General features: G+C 45.6%; 1 protein-coding gene across 3 annotated transcripts in view; it reads left to right on the top strand.

Moving 5' to 3' along the window:
- The window catches only part of ift70 (intraflagellar transport 70), a 112,376-nt gene that overhangs the window by 46,977 nt on the left and 48,099 nt on the right, over positions 1 to 17,300 (top strand). For all 3 annotated transcript variants that reach the window (XM_070901140.1, XM_070901139.1, XM_070901141.1), the window contains exons 9-11: positions 2,744 to 2,896; positions 6,624 to 6,689; positions 15,400 to 15,453. In XM_070901140.1, coding sequence (XP_070757241.1) covers positions 2,744 to 2,896; positions 6,624 to 6,689; positions 15,400 to 15,453 — 273 coding nt within the window. The remainder of the gene's footprint in view (positions 1 to 2,743; positions 2,897 to 6,623; positions 6,690 to 15,399; positions 15,454 to 17,300) is intronic.

Below are 17,300 nucleotides of genomic sequence, written 5' to 3'. Positions count from 1 at the left end.
TTCTATTTTCCAACACTGATATCCGTCTGTTTTGAGCAAAGCTTCCATCTGGAGGGAGAGTAAGAAGGACATTTTAAAGTTTTCATCACACAGTATACAAAAACAGCTTTTTAAGGTGCATCAAGAGCATATAGAGAGTTCCTGAACCAATTACAGAACCACTTGCTCTGTAAACAGCTGAAAATATCATGTTGGCAGTTAGGAAGATCACTAGCCTTATTTGAGTCTTGTACATGTCTTTCTTACATGGACTAATTCTGTGATCAGAGTCAAAGCTAAGTAGTTTGCTTACATCTACAATATCTGTGCAAGTCATTTCCTCTTGCTCTTGTCTGCAATGGAAACAAATTGAGCTCAATCTCTCTTCACAATAGGGTTCCAAACGCTCCCTGAATGACCGGGCGTTTCCTCGACTCATTGGGAGTTTGCCAGAATCGGGGATTCCTCGCCCAAGTGCTGCCTCCAGCAGCGCAGGAGATGAGATTTAAATTTCCTGCCACAGTGCACCCCCACCACCCGGCTCCGTGACGTCACTCAACCGCCACCTCAAGAGTCGCGACTCTGTGAAGTGCAGTGGGAATGGGGCTGGGGAGTCTGGAATCAAAGGGGAGCTCCGAAATCGGAATGCTGGGGGGCTCTCTGAAATTGGTGGGTGCTTGAAAATGGAGGAGGAAGTGAGACTGGGGAATGGTGACTCTGGAAGAGAGGGAGGCTGGGGAGAGGGGGAATGGGGGTTTGTGGGGGTAGAGATGGGGGCTCGGGGAGACTATTGTGGGAGCATCACTGAGAAAGGAGCCGCCAGTAAAGGGTTAAGGGAAACCTGGGGACCTTACTGTTGGTAAATAGTGAAAGATTATTTCCACTGGTGGGCGAATGGGGAACTCGACAACGGAATCCATACATCACCACATGTGGCTATTGAGGCAGAGACAAAGGGGGAGAAATTGACCTCCTTTGCACCTCCAGGGGGCGATGACGGGGCACGACCAGCTCTGCAACCGGGCGCGGCGAGAGTACCGACGCCCGTGAACCTGCCTTGCCCTTTGGCAAAGGCGGTAAACCCTAATGCCACAATCTCCTGCGCCCCGGATGTGAACTTTGGTTTCGCACCCCTTTAGCATCACTGAATGTCAATCGGCAGCTGCAGAAGGTGTTGTAAGGTAGGCTGGCCGCTTGGGGAGTGCTATTTAATGGGATTTCCAGTGAGGTAGGAGAACATTTTTTTTGCAAGCCCTCGTCATTTTTTTTAACATTTTCTTCGACCGCGATTGATCAGCCCTGCACTCTGTTAGAGTGCTTGGGGCTGATCGTTGCGGATCGCTGGTGCCGTCAGTGAGCAGGGGATTCGATTTCTTGCAGAGCCTTCAGCAATGGCCCTTCCCTTTAAAGGAGGGAAGAAGCCTCCGATCCCAGCAGCATGGCACTGGATATTGTGCAGCGCTCTGCCGCTCCCATCCCTATTACCTGGTTTAACGCTCAAAGGGAAGTGGTAGCGCTTGATTTAGCGCTCCACTTCCTTCTTGGACCGCTAAACCGGAAGTTTGCACCTGCTAGAATTGGGTAGCGCACGACGATACTTTAGCGCGCTCGCAAAAGTTATTGCCCCAAACGGGGCGAGACACAATTTCTAGGCCGAAAAAGTTCAGTTCAAAGGAAATGGGATAAATATTTGAAACAGGAATATAAGAAGATCAGAGTGATTATCAGCAGTTATAGGATTGCTACTGGTTACAGGTAGGATATCAGGGCACTACCCCTTTTGCTGCCAGTTGCCTATATCATCTATATCAGTGATTATTGTATTACTGTTGGTATGAGGGAAATCTGAGTGTTACCAATATTTATATTAGTTAACAGTGCAATTTCAATAAGTTACCATTCGTTACTGGTAGAATCAAAGTTGCTCCCACCTGTGGTTTCCTCTCTGAATTGCTCCGCCACCTTTGGTTTCCCCTCTTTGCCGCACTTGGTTTACCCTCTTCACCTGCTATTGGCCCCTCAGTCTTTCTACTCTGCTCCTCAAGCCTTTACATCCTCTCAATGACCTCAGAATAACCCCAAATCCCTGAGGTTTTCCTCCTTTTTCTGTCCCATTCCCTTACCTGATTTTCCCCCTCTCCCACCTTTCTCTCTTCACTTCCCCTTGATACTATGTCTGTGCATAGCAGTGGGACAGGAGACAGGCAGCAATTACAATTTTAGATGGGCAGAGCCACCTGGAATGTGGCTGGAAAGAGGAGGTAGAGGACCAAGGATCAGAGTAGCCGCCATGAATGGGACTGTGAAGGATGAGATTTTTTCTTAGGAACAGAACAGAACTTTGACTGTGCCCGAGCTGCCGATCTGGAATGTATGCTGAAGTGGAGGCAGACCAGTAGAACAACTGGAAGACGCAAAGCAGCTAGGAATCAGAAACGGCAGGACAGAATCGGTGCGACACGTGGAAGAAGTAGGAATGGGGCCAGAAAGCATGATATAAAAGTAGTATCAGCCCAGAAATATAAACTAGGTTAGAGGTGGGAGGGAATGAAGGAGAAATATAAGCATGGCAGGATCTGAAAGGTCGTGGCTTCTGTAGCCAGCAGAGTGAAAGAAACTGGGTGATATTTAGGAATGTTTTAAATTATCTTAAAACTGAGGGAGAATCTTGAGTTTTGAATAAAGCTTGCTTTGTTAGTAATTTGTCATTTTATTTGAGTGAGGATAATCAAGCCTGCACCAATCCCCTCTATTTTCTTTATAGGAACTTGATCCAGTCACTCTTCACAACCAAGCCCTGATGAATATGGACTCCAAGCCAACTGAGGGATTTGAAAAACTACAATTCTTACTTCAGCAGAACCCTTTTCCACCAGAAACCTTTGGCAACCTGCTTCTTCTGTACTGCAAATACGAAGTGTGTTTACTTAAAGGTTTTTTTTAATTTTTGCTTGTTTGTGTTTGAAAACAAGTATTTATGCTTCAGACATGTTCCATTTACAGTGTGATTAATTTATTTTTACAAGGCATTGATTCATTTTAAAGTTTGAACACAGGAACATCTATGCAATGGAGAAAAACATTTTATTGACTCAAATAAGGTGGACTGGCCTTCTTTAGTTCTTTAGTGGATTTTCCTCAGTTAGCAAAATAGCTTGACAATCTTTGAAGATTTTCTCATATCAAGTGTGCCGCCATGTCCTTCCTTTCCTAACCAAGTTATCTCCCTGTCGTCTGATTTATCTTGCTGTCTCTCATTTATTGGAGGCACATTAGGTGGGAGAATATGGAGAAGCACATTGGTGAGGAGGAGGACTCAAAACTACGTTGGGCATTAGGGAAATATCAGGAACATATTAACTGAGGAGAGAATTTGGGGGCCTGCAGAATCTTAGGAAGTGAAATTCAACTTCAGGAGCCCAAAACGGGTGGTAGTGGATCAGCCACCCACTGTACAGTCCACCCAATTTTTCCTTTCCGTTAACATCAATATAGGGTGTAGTGTAGGTGGCCAATCCACTACTATGCTCCCGCCATATAGTGAATGAAAGGAGATGAGAGCCAAAAAGGGGGAACATGAAGTAGAAATGAATTTGATGGAAAATAACTTTGCAGGTAGAATTACCTATTATTTTTCCAATAATTAAATTTGAGGTTTCAAATAATGGGTTTATATACAAAATACCAATAGTACAAGGGAAACTAAAAGTAAACATATTGGATATAATACCAGTTTTTTTTAAATGGTAATGAAGAAAATAATGAGACTTAAGATAAACAAATATCCTGAACCTGATGGTTTCCATCCCAGCAGGTGTGGAAATTACAGATTCATAAGCAATAATTTTGCAAAACTCTCTTGATTCAGGAACTGTGCTGTTGGATTGCTAAATTGCTCATGTCTCTCCATTATTTAAAAAGGGTGGGAGAGAAACCAGCTAACTACAGACTAATGTCAATTGTGGGAAAGTTACTAAAATCTGTCATTCGGGACAAAGGCTGCAATTTCGCCTACTGAGGTGAGTTCACTGCAGCCAGTATCGGTCCCACTCTGTTGAAGTGATTTTACAATGATTGGGCTTGCTAAGCACGCCCAGCGAGGTTATCAGCCAATTAAAAAAAAGCGAGTCTGATGATGTCATTCGATGAGGTGACATCTGCCGGTTTCCTTAAAGGGACCATTGCCAAATTGATTTTGACAGTTGTGCTGTCAGTGTCCTACAGCATCGAGATGCTGCAAACACCAACAAGCACTGCACAAAGGTGTACGGCTGCACCCAGGCTCTCCCATGACTCCCTCCATATGCTTCTGGAGGGAGTCACAGCATGAGGGAGGTTCTCCTCTCTTCCAATGGCTGGAAGAGAACTCCCCAGAGACCAACGCTGCCTGGTTGAACATTGCATAGGAGAGCACAAACAGGGATGTCGTCAGAAGGACCTGGCTGCAGTGACACAAACCTTTCAATGATCTCAGTAGATCATGCAACGTTGCTGCAAAGCCACACTCAACCTCATCCTGCTGTGCCACTCATCTCATCCCCATCAATCTGCTTTCCCTACCCTACTCCTGCACATTATTATTCACACCAGCTTAACTTGTACCTCCACCTATCCCTCTCTATCTACATTATCACATCCCCATCTCACTAGCCACACCTCTCACTCGCCCTCATGCTAATACAAGCATACCAACTAACAACAAACAAGGGGAGGTAATTGGGTGTTTTAGCCAATGTTCATGTAAAATTTCTGTTAATGTGTTGTCAAACATTGAAATCTTTATTTTCAACATTTTTTAATTCTTGGACAGATTTGTGTGCACCTTTTTGGAAGTAGCTTAGTGAGTGACAGTCAATGGTGAGACATAAGGATACCCCCCCGCAAAGGAATGGCTTGGGCATTGTAGGGATGCTTTGTGGTGCCAACCTGGTGCATCATGTGGCAGCCAGGCTGTACAGCCTCAAGTGAAGTAAATCTGACCATGATGAGGCCATCCCAGGCAGCAATGAGGCCACGTGCGGATGCTCTGTGTCCTGTGCAGCATCAGTTGATTGTGGAAAAGGTTGGTTTTGTTGTTTCTGTTGGTGTGCCTGGTACTGCAGGTGTGCCTGATGATGCTGGTGTTGGAGCTGATCGTGGTGGGATTCTGAGGACCAAGCTGAGATTTTTTTTCGGGGATACTGATGTTGATGGAATAGATGGCAGGTGAAGTTGAGATGACAGAAGCGATCTGTCAATGGTGAGAGGGGTAATGAGGTCAGACTGGATGCGGACTTGTGTAAAGACTTGCAGCATAGTGAATCTGTTGTGGAAATGCACTGAGGAAGAGTTTGTGACTGAGGGAAGATATCTCTAAGGTGGGAGCTTTTACTTTACTTTTGAAGCTGTCAGCTCAACAACTGATCAACTGATTCAATGACCACTGACCTCCTGCCTCAGCTTCACAGACAAGGCCTGGGCATAGCGGGAAACCACTGGGCAACCTGTCAAATCCAAAAAGCTGGGGGGGGAAAACATAGCTAAATGGCTGTAAACAAGCCACGAATTATTTTAATTGTCTCCCCTGCCGCTGCCTGCTCAGCGATGGCAGACCCAACATCGGGATAGTCCGGTGCGTGTGTTTTGACAGCGGGTTCTTGACCCACTGTCAATCATTTTAAATTTAACAGCTGACCCACCACCCATCCCATCTGCTGAGCACCAGCAAAATTCCAGCCTCAGTCGCAAACAATTTTAAAGTACTAGTGAGAATTAAGAACAGTATTGTTATTTTCATCTGTTGATTTATTCATGCTTCTGTTTTTTTTTTAAATAACAATAAATGCATATTAATAGTTTAGGTTGAGGTACACAATCTTTCATTATAACATTTTTCCATCTATTAAAGATATAAGGAGTATATTGTGACATTCTATTCTATTTCTGGAATATAACCTGCCAATGTAAAAATAAATTCCTCATCTGCGCTGCTCTAACCTATATACATCACACATAAGGTCAAGTGTTGGTTCACAGGAAAAGCAAGGTTGGCTATGAAGCACAAACAAACCTCTTTATATCTTGACAACATTCAGAGCTAGCAAATTGAATTGTGTAGATTTTCTGACTGCACTGTACTTATTGTGTTAGAAGTCTGTTCGAATATATTTTTATGGCTTGACATAAAAGACTTCATAGATTTGCAACAGTCCCTCGTAATTACCTGAAGTCAAAGTAGTAATTGATAGTTCTCCAGTGTGTTAATATTGCTGTAAAATAATTCATGTAAAAACAAACTTGATAATTAATTCTAATATAATAATGTGTAATTGCAAACACACAGGTAGAGAGTAATTATTTTTAAACATGTTTAGCAATTATTTTTGTGTTTGTTTGCTTTTAGTGTTACAGTGCAGATTAAATTTCTAAGATTTGTTCTTAAATAGAAATGTATGATTTTTAGGTATTATGTGGGCAGTATGAAAGCTAGCAAATATAAACCTTTTTAATATATTCATTATATTTATCTAGAATACTGAAGAAGAACCAGATTAAATTTTAATTTTGGATGTGTAGAACTATAGAATATAGATTACAAATTTCAAACAATATTTTAATGGTACAACTCTGAAAACTGCTGAATTATTTTTGCTTTATTTTTTCAGTATTTTGACTTGGCTGCTGATGTTTTGGCAGAAAATGCTCACCTTACTTACAAATTCCTCACACCGGTAAGTAGTTGGAATGGATTGCCACCTGTGTATATATATATATATATTTCACATGGGCACAATATACTGTCTACTGTTGATAAAGGAGTTTCCTTGCACGAAAAAAAAAGACCAATTATTTGAATTAAGCAATGTATTAAGTAATAACACAGCAAGGTGGGAATTTAGTGTTTAAAAAAGGATTTTACATCCATGTAAACACTGATTATTAAGAAGGATTTCATACATATGTTTAAAAAAAGAAATTGTGTTTGAGCAACATTTCATACCCATGTATTACAAGCTTTGAGCTTGCCTTACATATTCTCTCAGGTCCAGTGGTGTTGATTACTCCCGCAAGATGTCTAAGTGTCTTCTATTCAGCAGTATGTCTATACTGCCCAGTATTTAATTATACCATAGTGCAACCTATGAGTGTAACATGTGATCTAAACTGGATATTGTGTCATTTGCATTTGCACTCATGTGCATTTCTCCAAGCTTTCTGAAAGCAGACTGAAAAAGTTTAGTGGGATGAGGCCATTCAGCTGCTTTATTTTAACAAGAGAGCAAGTGAATGTAGAGAGTAACAGATGTAATCAGATCTCACTTTGATTCGATTAACTACAGAACCCACCTCAAAAACAAGAAAAAAAATTAAAATACATATCACACAATCCATATTAGTGGCTAACTTTTCCTAGTTAGCTTTCTGATCTTGCCCTCACTGGGCTTCCTCCAAAGACCTTGTTGGCTGCCTGATCTTGTGCAGAACTTTCAACTTTGGCAGGAATGTAAAATGGCCGTCAGCAGATCAGTCCGCTATTATACACCCCGCCTGATTTTCATTCCTTCTGAAGTCAATTAAAAGGAAGATTGGGCAGGGTGTATAACGGACAGCCGGTCCGCTACAGCTCATTTTATGCCCCCATCGATGTTGAAAGTTGCACCCCATGTGTGTCTTTGTCCCCTCTCTCAGTGGTAAGGCTATCTATCTCACTCTTTCCCGTTTCAGTGATTCACCAAAGGCCTGTCAGTAAATCTGGCTACCAGTTCAAACTGGCACTTTTTTCCTTTATCACTGCCAATTTATGCTGGCACTATTCTCCTCTTCCTCCATCCAGTCCCCAGAGATTCACTTCTCCGATTCCGTCTCCCCCTCAATTCATGGATCCACACCTCTCCAATTCTCAAATCCTTTTCACCTCTCTCTCTCCACCTGTTTGTACTGTCGCTGTTGTCCAATTTTTCCCAATTACCCCACAATTCACACTGGCACTGTTTTGAGAGATAGGGAATTTCTGTACACAGCATGTAGCAGGATTTCAATCCCCTGGAACTGTAGCATCATCAGGCAGCAGTGACAAGAGAATAAGGAAGTCATGCTGCTTTTTGCCCACAAATTCTAACAGCCTGTGTAAAACATGTATGGATTCTTGAATTGTCAACAAATAAGTCAATTTATATTTTCAGGTATTTTCTCCCGTAACCCATTTAGTGAGTCATGCACCATTGTTAGCTGGAGTGCAGGCAGATGAGACTGCTACTGTGCAACTATCTGCAAAGAGGTGTCTGAGAGTGACCCTGGATAACTCTCTCTTCCATTCCCACCCACTCTGGTGGGGTAGCATGTGAGTTCTGCTTGGCAGGTCTCCATGGAGCCATGCATGAGATCAGGAACTCGGGGTTAAATTGGATGACCCCCGAAAATAGACATGGGGATTGTGGTACACGATTAACCCATGCCCGTTCCTTACGTTGCAAGCGGCATGTTAAGTTCGTGCTGCCTGCTCTTTTAAATGATTTCTATGTACAGCCAGCGCTGCTCGCGCTGTTCAATGGCTGCACGCATGAGTGGGGGCCCGCTATCGCAAGTGGCTAGCACTACTTAAAGGCACCCTACACCTCTTAAAGGGGAGGTGCATTGTGGCTAAAAGAAGTGGTGGGAGTTTTTTCAAAAGTCAATCTGGGCTGTGATACCTTTAACAATGGCTGAACATGCAAGCAAACAAGTACCAATGTTTTCAGACAATGCACTGGAGGTCTTGGTTGAAGATGTGGAAATGAGGAGAGACATCCTGTATCCACAGGGGGGCAGGAAACCATCCAGACGTATGCTCATGAGGCAGTGGGAAGAAGTAGTGTTAGAGGTCTTTGCCAGGAGTGTTGCTCCAAGAACATGGATATAGTGCAGGAAGAAGTTTAACGATCTCACACGAGTTGTCAAGGTGAGTGAATTCAATCTTCAAAGGCATATCCTGTCACATGCAGAACTGGCCTCATCCACTGCTCAATTCTCTACACCTCCATCACTCACTGACCAACAATCTCTACAATCAGTACTCCATCTTAAAATTCATATACTTTACTGTGAGTTGTAGGTGCACTCACAATTCTCACACATTAGCAGCTAGTTAACCATGACAGCCAGAACACGCAAACATCTTGCAGGACACTCACTGACACACTTCTCTCGTTCTTGCAAGAGAAGGTGACGCATAACAGCAGACAGCAGGAAAGAACTGGAGAACAAGCGTGCCTGCATGTTTTAATCCCTGTGGAGGAGACGGTGCTGGCCATGATGGGAATGGGCATCACTGAGGCCGAGGCCACTGGCGGGGCTGGATGGATCGATGATGAGAGTATCTGCATACTCAATTCTCCTTCTCTCATCCGCCTTCTCTCATCCCACAATCTCTTCAGACTTGCAAGCAGCAGAAGGTGTAAGCATTACTTTCTCCCCTCCCCTCATCATAACCCAACCCTACCTTTGTCCCTTTTTCATTTCATATATCCAAAAACTGGAACTTGCCCAGTCAGTGGAAGAAGAGGAAGAAGACCATGAAGATGAAGCAATTATCATCACTCAATCTTACATTCACAGACACCAGCTCAGATACTGACACTGCATGTATTTTGGAGGCTAGGATAGAGGAAGGATCTGCACATGGTAAGACACTAGGCACAAGTGTGCAGGAGCCAGGGTGGGTGGAAAGGATAGCATGGGACTTGGATGAGGACTTTGATGGGCCAGGCTACAGAAGAAGGCGCTGTAAAGCCTGTCAGAAAGCCTGCTCTCAACATCAAGGAGCATGGAGGAGTCCAGCACCATCTTGGCACAGGGTTTTGCGCAGAGCTTGGAACCATCCTTTCCAACTTGGAACGGTTGGTCACCTTCATCCGCACACTTGTAGAACCCACCATGATGCAATGTCTGATAGCTGATGTCAAAGCTACCATTTCAGTGGAAACAGCTTCCACAGCAGCACAAAGAGCTTCCATCAAAGGTCTGAGTGCTGCATTGGAAGCTCAGACTGCTGCCATCGTGGCTCTGAATACCACTGTTCAAAGGGGCTTCAGGGCATCACACAAGTCCATCAATCTGTTCTCCAACAGATCAATAGGATTGCTGAGTTGCCACCCCAGAAGGCTGCATGGAACACGAATCTGCTGTCCTCTCTTAGGTTGACAGACTGATACAGCCCAGACTAAGATGGTGCAGTCAGATGCCGGGTCTTCTAGGCCCAGAGCTGCTCAAGGCCATCTGCAGTCTCGTCAATTGAAGGTCAGCAGCCTTCCACCACCCATGCTGCAGCCACTGGGGAAGCACCTCGCAGGGGCACTAGGAGAGCAAAGGCACATGGAAGATAGGTACTAAGGGAACGCACAAGCGATTAGTTTATTTTTGTTTGCATTATGTCATGAGTGAATTTATAAAATTGGATTTGAATGTGCATTTTCTGGTGGGTTTTATTTTTGTGTTGTTGGAAAGAGGATGTTGAGATGGTCATTGATAGAGGAAAGGCAAGGAGAGTGGGACTGTTGGTAAATGGGGAGATGTGGTTGAGGTTACTTGTATCGCTCATGAATTATTTGATCACGTAGAGCCTGGGCAGAAAATGGCAGTCTATGTTGTAGCCTTTTTCGTGTTCCTCCGGTTCCTGTTGCACTTCCTTCTCCTCTTCCTCGTGCTCCTGCTCCTCAGCTTCTCCCCTGATGGGTGGTGACAAGAGCTGTTCCCTCATAATGGTCAGTTTGAGCAGCATGCAGCATGTTGCTACATATTTTGATACCCACTCAACTGCTTACAGCAGGGCTCCTCCAGAGCAATCCAGGCAGCAGAAGCATTTGAGGATGCTGATGGTGTGCTTCATAATGTTCCTTGTGGCAGCATGGCTCTCATTGTAGGCTTGCAATGCACGTGTGCGTGTGTTCCAGACCGGAGTCATGAGCCATGTCATGAGTGGATAACCCTTGTTGCCCAGTAGCCAATCTTTGACTTGCCGTGATGGGTCAAATACAGAGGACTGCTTCTGAATGAAGGAATCGTGACTACTGCCAGTGTTATGTAATGATGTGTATATCGTCCCAGTACCTTAAATGTAATATAAGCACTATGCAACACCACAGAGGGCGCTGTGGTGGGAAACCTGGTAGTACCTGCAACAGGCACTATATAAGGCTGACCACCACACCTGAGAGGCACTCTGGAGCTGAACAATAAAGGACGAAGGTCACAGCAGTTAGATCAACACCAGACCGTATGGAGTCAGTGATTTGTGTGCTACATACACCACATTGGCGACTAGGAAGTGGACGAACTCCATGCAACCATGGCTACTCTGGGCTCGCTAAAGGATTTTACCGTGGGCAATGATTGGGAGGCCTTTACGGAAAGGCTCGAGTACTACTTCACAGCAAACGACCTGACGGAGGACACAGACGCAATGAGAGAGAAGCGTAAGGCGATATTGCTTTCCAGTTGTGGCGATGAGGTTTACTGTCTCGTCAGGGATTTGCTGGCACCCGGGAGCGCCAGGGACAAGTCATACGAGGAGCTGACTGAACTCATTCGTGACCAGTTGAAACCGAAGGAGAGCATCCTCACGGCCAGATACAAATTTTACCATCACTGCAGACCCGAGGGCCAGGATATCACCAAATATGCTGCGGACCTCAGGAGACTCGCGGCGCCGTGTGATTTTGACGAGGCTTTGCGGGACGTTTTTGTTATGGGGATTGGCCACGAGGGCCTCCTTCACAAGCTGCTAGCCACGGAACCCACAGTCACTCTGACAAAGGCCATCGCCATCAGCCGGGCACATATGACCTCGACTTGCAGCACCAAGCAAATAATCCACACAGTCTCGAACCCGGCAGGCACTGTCCACAGGATAGCGCCCACCACGGACAAAACTGCAGAACGTGGCTCTGCCCGGGGCAGAGAGCACGGACCTCAGGGTCCTGGAACTCAGAGTCCGCTGAGGGGGGCCAATCAAGAAGCACCATGCTGGCGTTGTGGAGGAAGCCATGGGGCTCACCGGTGCAGGTTTGCGGCGTACACGTGCAATACCTGCCACGTTAAAGGCCACCTTCAGCGTATGTGTAAAATCAGACTCACCATGTGGCTGAGGAGATTGGGGATGATCTACTGTTCAGCGAGGAGCAGGTAGAGGATGATGAGGTGTTTGGACTGCACACGTGCACCGACGATTCGCCCCCAGTGATAAGGGAAGTAAAAATCAACGGAGTCCCAGTGAGTATGGAAGTAGACACGGGCTCGGGTCCGTCGTTGATGAGTCGGAGAACTTTTGATAAACTGTGGATTAACCCGGCTGCACGACCCAAGCTGGTCCCGGTCACGGCGAAGCTGCGTACCTACACCAGGGAACTGATACCTGTTCTTGGCAGAGCGATGGTGCAGGTATCCCACGGGGACGAGACGCACACTTTACCTTTGTGGGTCGTTGCAGGCGATGGGCCGACACTTCTCGGCCAGAGGTGGATGGGGACGGTCCGTGAGAGCAGGGAAGACTTCATCACTCCACAGGCTGCTGCTCCCCGTGGTGCTGCCGTGCCCCGGGTCCCCAGAGAGCAGCACCGACCGAGCTGGAGCTGCAGCCTCAATCCACCCACAGGCAAGTCCCAGGCCCGGACCTCAAGCCACAGAGATCCTGCAGCCTCAGCGCCCCCACAGGCAAGCAGCCCTGCAGAGAGGGGCCTAGTGGAGGGGGGGTGAGCCTGCGGGGTGCGAGGGATGCAGGATGGCCGGCGGATCGGAAGAGCCCCGCCGAGGAAGCTGCTGTCGGGCAGGCCCCGCCGAGGAAGTTGCCGTTGGGCGGGCCCCGCCGAGGAGCTGTTGGTGTCGGGCGGCGGCAGCAGCTGGAGGTCGGCGGCCGCATGGGAGGCCGCTATGGAGGCCGCGGGGGAGGCGGCCAGTGCAGATGCTGGAGCGACCACGACGGCCGCAGGAGAGGCGGCAAGTCAGGTGGCAGCGGAGGGGAGCGGAGGCTGCGACGGCGGAGGGCATTCGGAGCGGCGGAGTAGAAGATGGCGGCGGCATTGTGTTCAGAGCAGCAGAGCATCAAAGATGGCGGAGCCCAAGGTGAAGCCTCGTGGAATCCTCCTGCATCAAAGATGGCGCCTTAAAAAGGAAATGCACCCGGGAGTCTCAAAAGGGCCTTACCAAGAGGTGGTCCCCACAAAGGACTTCTGTAAGGCAGAACGAGTCCAAAATGAGCTATGTTAATGTGAGATGGCGCATTTATAATAAGAATTAATTTTTTAATGCTGAATGGCCACTGTATTTGTGTAAAATAATGGATGAAGTACAATTAATGATAACGGCTAACAAGGAAATCAAGGATCCGTTACCAGTCAATAACTAGTTAATGTACCAGATAATATGTACCATACTAACGCACTGTCTATGCCAACCTGCCTTCCGTTGGATAGGCGTGATGTTATGTAATGATGTGTGTATCGTTGTCCTGCGTCCTGGTGGGGGGGAAGGTGATGTTATGTAATGATGTGTGAATCGTCCCAGTACCTTAAATGTAATGTAAGCACTATGCCACACCACAGAGGGCGCTGTGGTGGGAAACCTGGTAGTACCTGCAACAGGCGCTATATAAGGCTGACCACCACACCTGAGAGGCACTCTGGAGCTGAACAATAAAGGACGAAGGTCACAGCAGTTAGATCAACACCAGACCGTGTGGAGTCAGTGATTTGTGTGCTACATACACCACAGCCAGGATAACGGGCATTCACTTACATGCTGTGCTGCCTGTGGTCACACTCTAGATGCACATTGAGGGAGTGGAATCCCTTTCAGTTCATGAAAATGGCCCAGTTCCCATGAGGCACATGCAAGGCAATGTGTGTGCAATAATTGGCACCCTGCATCATGAAGAAGCCTGCAATCTATATAAACCCTCGTGTCCACTCCACCTGTTTGGCTCTGCAAGAGGGAATGAGATGAAAGTGTATCTCTATGTATAGTGAGCTTCAGTGATCTCCATTATGCAGTAGTGTACTGCAAATTGCCAGATGTTGCTTATATCTCCAACAGCAACCTGGAAGCAGTCAGTTGCATAAAATTCGCCTTGATGGCCACGTGCAATGCTGTCCTTGCCCTACTTTGTGGTTGCAGTTGTGGCCGCAGCAGTTCACAGATTTCAGTCGCGACCTCTTTTGTGAAACGAAGATGTCTCTTGCATTGGTCCTTGCTGAAATTTAGGAAAGAGAATTGCTCCCTAAAGGCCCTCTGTGGATATGGCCTCCTGCTGAGAGCCCTTCTCCCTCCTCCCCCTCCCTCTTCTAGCATTGTTCTGCTCTGCGTCGCCTCTCTTCATTGTCCCATTCATGCTCAACTCCCAGAGGAAACCCTACCCGGCCATCCATGTTTGAAACATAGAAAATAGGTGCAGGAGTAGGCCATTCGGCCCTTCTAGCCTGCACCACCATTCAATAAGATCATGGCTGATTATTCATCTCCTTACTCCTTTCCTGCTTTCTCTCCATACCCCTTGATCCCTTTAGCCGTAAGGGCCACATCTAACTCCCTCTTGAATATATCCAACGAACTGGCATCAACAACTTGTTTGGAAGCAACTTGTTTCAGAACATGCTTTAAAATCAACAAAAAAAGTACTTCAGCACCAGCCCGACCACCCCCTGTAGACTATTCAAACTTTAGCGCAGTATTGGAAAGCTCCAAAAACATGTACAATTGCACCAGCAGCCAGAAGAATTCAGCAACTAACCTGTAAGTAGATCATTATCTCTATAAATAGTATTGCTGGGGGATCCTTCATTTCGTTTAACATGTGTCCAGCTCTGTGAGGTGTAGGCTGGAGGGTGGAGTTTGAAAATGGCAGTGCTGGCGTCAAATAAACATTGCCATAATCTGTCGGCTCTGCATGTTGCTGGCGGTCGTTAGGTGCACGCATGCAAACCCTTTTACCAAGATGGTGGCCAGCGCACGTCCCGTCGGAAGTGTGCGCGCGCATCTTAGACCCCATTTTCCTGTCTGAGGAGGCCGCATGGCGTCTAAAGAAAATGGGCGCTACACAACCCAATTTCATCCCCTCAGTATTGAGGTGTGATCCCACATCCTACCCCTCTGTGACTTATGTTGGAGATTCACTGTGCAGCAACACCACAGCCCTCTGCAGTTCATTGGATTTTTTATTTTATTTGCTCATGTAGGTTTTTAGTTTGTAAATTCATCTGTATTTATAAAAATGCACCTTTGAAATGCTAGCCTGAAAGTGAAAATAATATATTTCTAGAACGCTCTGTTCCGAAGTTCTTCAAATCAATTTAATTTTACTTTTGATTTGCATTCTCTGAAGGATACACATCAAAATTGGCATGGCCGGCTATATTACTACTGTTCAAGGTTGATTAATGTCTATAATTATCTGGATTTTTTTTTATTGTACAGTACTTGTACGAGTTCCTGGATGCCATGATAACCTGTCAGACAGCACCAGAAGAGGTGAGAATGTGTTTTACCTCTAAAGGTCTTAAATATTCTTTTGGATTCTAAAATGTGCCTCATACTTCACCCAATACAATTATATTCTCACGTATTCAGCACAGTGTAAAAAGATTAATTATGTAGACTTTGAAATTAACACTTTGAAATTAACAATGCTTAATTTGTTCTTATTATCTTCATTAAAGTAGGTGAGATGTTAACTTGTTCAAAATAATGCGTTAAAGCTTCTTCAAAAATAATGAGAGAGCTATAGAGAAGTATATGATAGAGGTGATATCACCAACATGAACTAATAACTGTTCTGCTGATTGTCTTCCAATTCATGTTAGTAGGATGTAATTTGAAGAAAAGTTGGGTCAGAACATATTACTTTGTTATTAAGATGTATGAAGTAGTGGAACCACTGTCAATAAGAGAGAATAAAAGAGCACAATCTTCACCCTAATCCATTTGGAATATAATGTAGGATGGTGTGGGTGAATATGAGAGGGAGTTACCGATATGAAGCCTTTTTTTAAAATTTGCGTTTGGAGGATGTAATGTATTTGCTTCATGGGTCCTTTGCTTAAGAATTCATAGCAACACATTGCTATTCAGAACTAGTTGGTTTATCAGCAAAAGGTTTAACAATCACACTACACGTTACCAGCTCATCCACCAGGATCACAAACACCTGCTACATTGTGGAGTCCCTGAACCCAACTGGCTGGGGTTTTATTGAGTCTTATGAACATCACGTAACTAGCTAAGCCACTCCCACTCAACAGCTTTACAAACCTGCGAGCATCCTCACAAGTGCATACATTACAGAGGGCATCTAAAAGCAGGTTCTTTTCTCGGGATCTCTTTGGTAGAAGATTTGCTGTTTGGTAGATCTGTTTTGAAGGCAGTTATCTAATCTCACCTGATAGGACTGATCTTTCTGAAAGTATGTACGCTCAGTCATCTACTTTGCAAAATAATATCTTTTACTTAGCATACTTGTTGCCCAATTGGTCCCATTCTGTGCCTTTCAGTAAAGTCAGTTTTGCCTATAATTAAGGTTATTGTGCATTTTGATTATATGGTCTGGATTTTTTTCTGAGCAGTATCGTCACCATCGGTAAGTCAGGCCAGGAATTCCAATGGAAACACTGCTTAGCAGAGGGCATACAACTCAAATAAAGGGTAACCCTGTGGGACTGGAACATCACAAAAGGAAGGGGACAGTGTTAAAGGGAGCAGAGGCCTGTTGAAGATCTCTACTGAACATTATGATGGCTCTAAATAAGCCCTCAGGAGAGTTGCTGATGGTCAAAGAGCATAGGATACGGAAAGGTGGTGCTTTTTCTCCTTCCCTGGGTGCCACTTCCTTCCCACCTCCTGAAGTCAGTCGACTGCTCCTCCCCCCCCACCACCCCCCCCCCCCTAACCCCAGGACTGGTCTAGTTGTGGATCGGCAGTGCTGCAGCAGAAAGTCAGGAAAATTGGCCAGTTTCCTAAGACCTGTTCCCTCAATGTCATTTAAATGTGGCAGGGTGTTAAAGCACAGGTGACTGAGATCCCTGGTAGTTAGGGACAGGCATTCAGTGGTGGACCTTTTCACCTCGTGTCTTCTTGTCTCTCTTTTCTCTGCTTCACCTCTTTGGATTCCAGCGTTTTCCCGACAACTGATGCCAGACTAACCGGCCTGTAATTCCGTGTTTTTTCTCTCTCCCTCTTTTCCTGAACAGCAGGGTTATATTTGCTACCTTTCAATCTGCTGGGACAATTCTAGAATCTAGGAAATTTTGGAAGATGACAACCAATGCATCCACTATCTCTGTAGCCATCTCTTTTAGAACCCGAGGATGTGGGCCGTCGGA

Source organism: Pristiophorus japonicus, chromosome 15, assembly GCF_044704955.1.
Source record: "Pristiophorus japonicus isolate sPriJap1 chromosome 15, sPriJap1.hap1, whole genome shotgun sequence".
Lineage (NCBI taxonomy): Eukaryota > Metazoa > Chordata > Chondrichthyes > Pristiophoridae > Pristiophorus > Pristiophorus japonicus.
The sequence above is the reverse complement of the archived record's forward strand: the minus strand, read 5'-3'. Positions and strand labels throughout refer to the sequence as shown.